The 7,385-nt window shown below is 43.2% G+C and overlaps 1 protein-coding gene across 1 annotated transcript; it reads left to right on the top strand.

Annotated features, from left to right (window-relative positions):
- Positions 1-2,538: 2,538 nt before the first annotated feature.
- On the top strand, positions 2,539-6,550 carry lrrc18b (leucine rich repeat containing 18b). Its single transcript, XM_075457490.1, has 2 exons — positions 2,539-3,357; positions 5,836-6,550. Exons 1-2 carry the CDS (start codon positions 3,097-3,099, stop codon positions 6,271-6,273), a joined length of 699 nt encoding a protein of 232 aa, XP_075313605.1. The 5' UTR covers positions 2,539-3,096; the 3' UTR covers positions 6,274-6,550.
- Positions 6,551-7,385: the final 835 nt, after the last annotated feature.

The following is a 7,385-nucleotide window of genomic DNA, read 5'->3' as shown; positions in this document are numbered from 1 at the left end:
AAGTGCTACAATTACACTCACCTCACACTCGCTTTCATCAGAATCCCCCTTCCCTGTGCATCTCTTAATATGCACTGCAAGCATATGCAGAGGCATTACTTTACTACACTGGTAGCATGTCGTCTTTGGCATCTTTGAAAAGTGCTGAGAGTCAAGAGGCAAAAGACACATGTCCAATGTCTCCTGAAGGGGTACAATGTAAAGGGTGGCTTTCCCCCCTCCTGAAACAGCTTTCACAGCCCTGACAGAATAGCCCTCTGTTTCAGGTGGAATTACTTTGAGCTTTCGTCGACCACTGCCACCTATTTTGGAAAACAAAAATATGGCCAACATACATTGGTGCAAGTTATAAAACGCCATCTTTTCAATTTGACAACTCTTCAACATACCGCTATAGCCACTGATAATAAAAATAACATATTCAAGGGATGTCTAAATCCATTCCTCAAGTGCTACCACCTTGCAACTTTTAAAGACACTTGGGATAGCTGAATTCCCTCACCGGAATTCATTCAGTTCTGCAGAGACCTGGTAACAAGCCATTAATTTGATCCAGGTGTGTTAGAGAAGGTACGCATCTAATAGTTGCAGGGTGATAGCGCTCAATGACTAGTCTTGGGCACCCTACATCACAGTATACTATAATATCAGAGTCATACGGTATACATAATTACAAAAAGATGAAATAATAAGAGTAAAAAAAAATGGCAAAAATCGATGTTTTTATGGACAGTAGATTTTGATTTCCTAGGAAATGAAAGCAGATATCCTGAAATCCCTCTGTCATTTTCTTTTCATTTTGTGTGTAAACAAAATGAAAAAAGAATTTTGCCCCTGGCTTTATCATATGTTCAGATCTATCTTCCGGAAATATATGCAAATGTGCGCATATTTAATGAGATAATGCCTCATTTGCATAATTAAACATACACATTTCTAAAACTTGTAATACATTTTTTTTTCATACTTGTATAACTAATCAACTGAGGAAGTTTCATGGTGAGATCTATTATTTGTTGTTGTCTGCACTGCAGGGCATCCTCATTGTTACTGGCCTCCGTTGAACACTTTAGGACATTAGGTCACACCCGCTTGCTGCACATCAGTCTCCAACAATACTATTAAGAAACCTGTGGATGCCCGCTATGTACCGAAGGAAACGACATTTCCTCATTGTAGAATAAATGCAATCATGTAAGTATTCTGTTTGTGTCGTCGATGTGAAAAAGAACCTGGTGATGATGACCACAGCTCAGCTTTAAGACCGGAGTCAAGATAGATAACCAAATATTGCCTCCAGCTCGATTTCTGACAAACTGAGCTGTCCTTGCTTAAGAATGTTCGCCCTTTTGCACCGCTCTGTAACTGCTATAGAACAATTACTGTTAATTGAGCTAATTATGAAGCAATTTACTGTTCCCTCAGGTTTGACCTCAGAGTCCCCCCCTCCTGTAGAGCCTGGTGTTTCTTGGCCTCCAAGCTCACCCACTCTTTAGGAGCCCCCATCCTTTATTCTCTGTGTGCCAGAGCTTCGGCCAGTCTACTCATCAACACCTCTGAAAGTGAGCTTCAATAAACATCGCGGTTTAATCAAAAATGTGAAGAAACACTGAAAACAGATGAGACTGGGCTCTGAGAGTTCTGCAGACACATTCTGATGTAACATAAAAACACCCCACATTCACCTCCTGTCTGTTTCTGACCAGCAGCGGAGGGATGTGCATCCGCTGCATGCTCCTGGATGCCATGTCGCTGGGGTCCCTCAGCAAACCCACAGCTTTTTGGATGCATGATCTCACTAAGGACAGGCTGTGGAGGTGTGCTCTTTCCACCTGGATGCAAACACACTCCAGATGTGTCATTTTCAATGCATTATCAATTAATCTCGCATTACTACCACTTCATAAAACAGCTCACGTGTCTGTCTTCCTCTGAGTCGTGTCCTGTCCTCATTGCTTCATTGTCTGACTGATTTTCCGTTGAAGACAAAGAAAACTGTTTATTTACAGCAAAACATTGCAGTCCAGAATTTTTTACTGATTTTGAATGAACAAATAGAACATTTAAATAACCTACACAATAGTGCAAAAATAATAATATTCTAACATTCAACACTGCACTATTAGAATAAAATAATTATGTACAGAATGAATGAACTCCCGCTTCCTAAAATAAAGCCGGGAGGAGGAACTGCGCTCACGCCATCTGCGCTTCGCAGAGGCACGGTCATATGAAAGTGCCCGTCTACATCGCGTCATACGGTAAAGTGTGTGAGCCCAATGCATGATGCATATGGCCAGATAAAATAATTTAAAAAAAAGAAAATCAAATTGTTTTCTGCAAACTCCACCAGATTCTTGTTTTACACGTCCCCAGCTACCTCTGTGGTGATTTTAAAGTTATTTCACCGCATCATTTTCTAATGATCTGATGGTGAAATCATCGGGGACCCCAAAACCCATGCTAGAGTGATTGCCGCATTTTTCTCTAGCAGCGTACTGTTGGATTTGTTTCGCCGTTTGTAGCGCGTTTGCACGTGTCGGCCACCGTACATCTCAGATCACACAGCAGTTGCCGAGGAACAAGCGAAAACAAATGTCACGTCTGGCAGAGTGACTCCAGGCAGAGAGTCTGTAAAAGGGCTGTGCCCCAGGCTGGCAGCATTTCGACATCCTGCTGGTTTAACAACAGACCGGGTTACACTACTTTTGGTGGCTTCGTGGTGTGCAGTTAAGTTTTCTAGCTGGAAAAGTCCAAATGTGCTCTTTCCTTGTGGTTGATGCGTCGGATAAAAAGCTGGTACGGTGTAACAGATTTACTGGCACACTAAAAACAGAACGATCCACTAAAAAACGTAAAGCCTCTGCTAAATATTTGGCTGTGTCATGGAACATCGGGTGATAATGTTGCAAACAGTTGATCTGAGGAGAAAGGTAAACCTCGGCTTTGTCTACAGTTACGGCTGCTTGGACTGCATCCTGTAACTTAAATCTCGCATCTAAGTTACACGGTCAACTCCACTGTCGTCTCTGAATACTTTTAACTACAGACCTCACCACTGTGTCCTGTGACTGTTCGGCGTGTCCTGCAAGTGGCATGGCCAAGGGAAAGAAGACCAGCGGACAGTCAAAGACTAAGAAGCTCACCTTAAAGACGGTGCAGAACTGCGTGGAACTGACGCTGGACGGGAAGCGGCGACTGGACCTCAGTTTCAAAGGCATCGACGCGGTGCCAAAGAGCGTCCAGAAGCTCTGTGACCTGAATGAAGTGGACCTGAGCAGGAACCTCATCAGAAAGATCCCAGATTTCATCGATCACTTCACTCACATCACTGTGTTGGATCTGCACAGCAATTATGTGAGTATGACAGGCAGCCGAAGTGATTACACTTTAAAGGGATAGTTCGCTGACATCCCATATTAGCAATATCATTTATTAAATTTGACTTAACCCCCGCTGCGTCCTGTGAGCCGAGTTCCAGCTGAGTTTTGGCGTTGATGAAGGTAGTCCGGCTAGTTGGCTGGGGCCACAAAAATAAAGTGTTTTGCTTCTCAAAACAATATGCATTCAAAAGAGTAATACATTTGCGTCACATAATCGTTCATCCAGAAAAAGTCAGACCTCACAATCGCTTGGCGCTATTTTCTCTCCCTTCGTATCACTACGGGCTGTGTAGACCGTGCAGACCGAAGTGCAGACTGAGCAGTCCGCTGCTTCCGAGCAGTAAACACCGTAACAGGCGCGGCTGTCGGCAGGTGGCTGAACGCATTGATATGAAGGGAAAGAAAATAGCACCAAGCGATTGTGAGGTATGACTTTTTCTGGATGAACGATTTTGTGATGCAAATGTATTACTCTTTTGAACGCATATTGTTTTGAGAAGCAAAACGCTTTATTTTTTAAGCCCCAGCCAACTAGCTGGACTACCTTCATCAACACCAAAACTCAGCTGGAACTCGGCTCACAGGACGCAGCGTCTTTAAGGTGAGCTTCTTAGTCTTTCACTGTCCGCTGGTCTTCTTTCCCTTGGCCATGCCACTTGCAGGACACGCCGAACAGTCACAGGACACAGTGGTGAGGTCTGTAGTTAAAAGTATTCAGAGACCACAGTGGAGTTGACCGTGTAACTTAGATGCGAGATTTAAGTTACAGGATGCAGTCCAAGCAGCCGTAACTGTAGACAAAGCCAAGGTTTACCTTTACCTTTGATAAATGATCTTGCTAATATGGGATGTCATACAGCTTCACCACCATGCAGCCCGCACGGTGGTGTGGTGGTTAGCACTGTTGCCTCACAGCAAGAAGGTTCCAGGTTCAACACCCAGCTGGGGCCTCTCTGTGTGGAGTTTGCATGTTCTCCCCGTGTTTGTGTGGGTTCTCTCCGGGTACTCCGGCTTCCTCCCACTGTCCAAAAAAAAACATGCATGTTAGGTTGATTGGCATCTCTAAATTGTCCTTAGGAGTGAGTGTGAGCGTGTGAGTGGTTGTTTGTCTCGTTTGTCTCTATGTGGCCCTGCGATGGACTGGCGACCTGTCCAGGGTGTACCCCGCCTCTCGCCCATTGACTGCTGGGATAGGCTCCAGCCCGCCCGCGACCCAATCGACGGATTCAGTGGTATAGATAATGGATGGATACAGCTTCATGTCAAAAGAGGGGAACTATCCCTTTAAATCAAATTGAATGGGCGGGAACCACCACATCACATTCTGAGGATCCCTCTTCCGCCACCAAAATGGAGCCGAGGTGGTGTTACGTTTTCAGCGCTGTTTTATTGTATGCCTGTAAAGAAGATCGTATGAAATGTATTTGTAAGAAACAATTCAAATGAAACGTAAGAGATTGTGTCAAAAGAATGGTTTCTGGTGAAGGATGCTCTCTGTGAGTGCCCCTCTAGTTCAAATCTGTTTGTCAAGGTGCCAGAAACGTTACAAAAACCTTTAGTTTTTTAGTAAAATATGTTGAGATGAGTTGGGATGGAATGACTCATAATGCTACTGCTACTTTTTCTTTAGCCTTCAATTTAACATCAGCCGTAAGTTTCAGAAAGTTACATTTTCCAGTCACGGCGACATGTACATTTTCCCTTATTTGGGAACAAAACGTTAATGAGGACAATATGGTTAATCCAGTAATTTGTTGTTTAGCCGTTCCTTTTACATTTAGTCGTTCCTATAACGTGAGCAATGCAAATCATGATTTCTACTCTAATAAAATGCATAATGAAAAGGAAGAGCGTTTTAACACAATGGTAAACATATCTATCCAAACTTTTGAATATGCTGCTGGTATCAAATAATGGATTTATTTAAACAATTTAAACACTTTGTAGTCGGCGGTGACGGTTAAAAGTTCAAACTAATTCTTTAAAATTCCAGGTATAAGATCTTCTTGCATTTTACGAAACATCTCAACTTTTCTAGAAATGGGATTTCTTCACATGTGCAATAATTCTATCCCATATTGGGAATGATGGGGCAATATTCAAAGTCTTTGCATTTTATGTTGCTCTTTTTGCAGACTGCCTAATCTCTGCTTATCTTCACTTCTGAGAGACTTTGCCTTACTCGGATGTTCTTTTAACACCCGATCATGTTACTGACCAGTTGTCAATCAACCTCATTAGTTGCAACGTGTTTTTTTTTTTTTTTTATAGTACCAGTTACTTTACAAGTCAGTTGTGGCCCTCATCTCAAGAGATTTAAGATTAAATACAAGATGATCCAAACGCCCAACTTCGACATTTGACTTGTTTTCTATGTTCGATTGTGATTTATTGTTTCAATTTTGGTACACGTGAGTGTTTCTTATTAAATGTGTAGCTTCTTCTGCAACAGTTGGAGGAGCTCCCCGTGAAGATCGGCCGCCTCCAGAGCCTGTTGGTTTTAAACCTGTGCAACAACCGTCTGACAAGCCTTCCCGATGAGCTCGGCCTGCTGAAGAACCTCCAAACCTTGAACCTGGGACTCAACCAGCTCGAAGCTCTTCCAGCATCCACTGGTCTATTAAAAGAGCTCCGCCACATTGGCCTCTCTGACAACCGATTCACCCGCTACCCCGGCTGCCTCTTGAAGTTGGACAAACTGGAGAGGGTCAACCTGGACAGGAACCCCATTCTTACTGAGCAGACGAGCTCACTTATGATGATGGAGAGTTTTTACCTGGTCAAAGAAAGTGCTCTGTGTGACGACTGTCTGTATAAGTGCCAAACTGAGAGGAAGAGGATGGAGAATGCAGAGAACGGGGAAGAGTATAATTTACTGGTATTGCGCTAGTTGAGGATGGAACGAGAAGGGAGATTGTGTTTGCTTTCATTTAAGTCATTCGTGCAAGGCAGATATGGACATTCAAAAACACCGACTGTAATTTGTGTTAGGTGTTTCAACTGAAGTGAGGCTTTAACTTGCACTACAGCAGCCTTTGTTGTTTTCCATTGCACACTACATTAAAAAGATTTATGTGCATAATGTAGTTTGGAACTCAGTTGAGTAACGTACCCTGTAATTGCAGCCTGGATTCTAAATAAATTGTAACACTGTTTAAGCAAACCAACCGAATAGCTAACAGCCATCTTTGATTCATTTGTCATTTCTCCCTCATATGTAAACAACTAAGCTTAAAGGGATAGTTCGCCTCTTTTGACATGAAGCTGTATGACATCCCATATTAGCAATATCATTTATGAACATTGACTTATCTCCTCCTGCGTCCTGTGAGCCGAGTTCCAGCCGAGTTTTGGCGTTGACAAAGGTAGTCCGGCTAGTTACTTCATATCAATGCGTACAGCCACCTGCCGACAGCCGCACCTGTTACGGTGTTTGCTGCTCGGAAGCAGCGGACTGCTCAGTCTGCCCTTCGGTCTGCACGGTTTACACAGCACGCAGTGATACGAAGGGAGAGAAAATAGCGCCAAGCAGTTGTGAGGTCTGACTTTTTTTGGTGAACGATTTTGTGACGCAAATGTATTACTCTTTTGAACGCATATTGTTTTGAGAAGCAAAACGCTTTATTTTTTAAGCATTATTAGCATTATTATCTAGCTTTGTCAACGCCAACACGAGGCTGGAACGCGGCTCACAGGACGCAGCAGGGGGTAAGTCAAATGTAATAAATGATATTGCTAATATGGGATGTCATACAGCTTCATGTCAAAAGAGGCGAACTATCCCTTTAACGCAGAGCCTCAATGCAATTTGAGCAGTTCTCACAGTTTACTATCCAAGAGGTCCATTGCGTTGGTTTGAACCGCAGTGTGTTCAACCAGAATTCCTCTCAATGCCAAATACTGTGTACAGCATGCATTAACAGCCGCTCTGGCCTAGAGGGCAGCAAATGCTAACAGAGGCCAGAATTGCTCTCCAAATACTTAATACAAATGCCACCTTCC

This window comes from Odontesthes bonariensis, chromosome 23, assembly GCF_027942865.1.
Source record: "Odontesthes bonariensis isolate fOdoBon6 chromosome 23, fOdoBon6.hap1, whole genome shotgun sequence".
In the NCBI taxonomy this organism is placed as follows: Eukaryota; Metazoa; Chordata; class Actinopteri; order Atheriniformes; family Atherinopsidae; genus Odontesthes; species Odontesthes bonariensis.
Note: the sequence above shows the minus strand (reverse complement) of the source record. Positions and strands in the feature narration are given on the sequence as shown.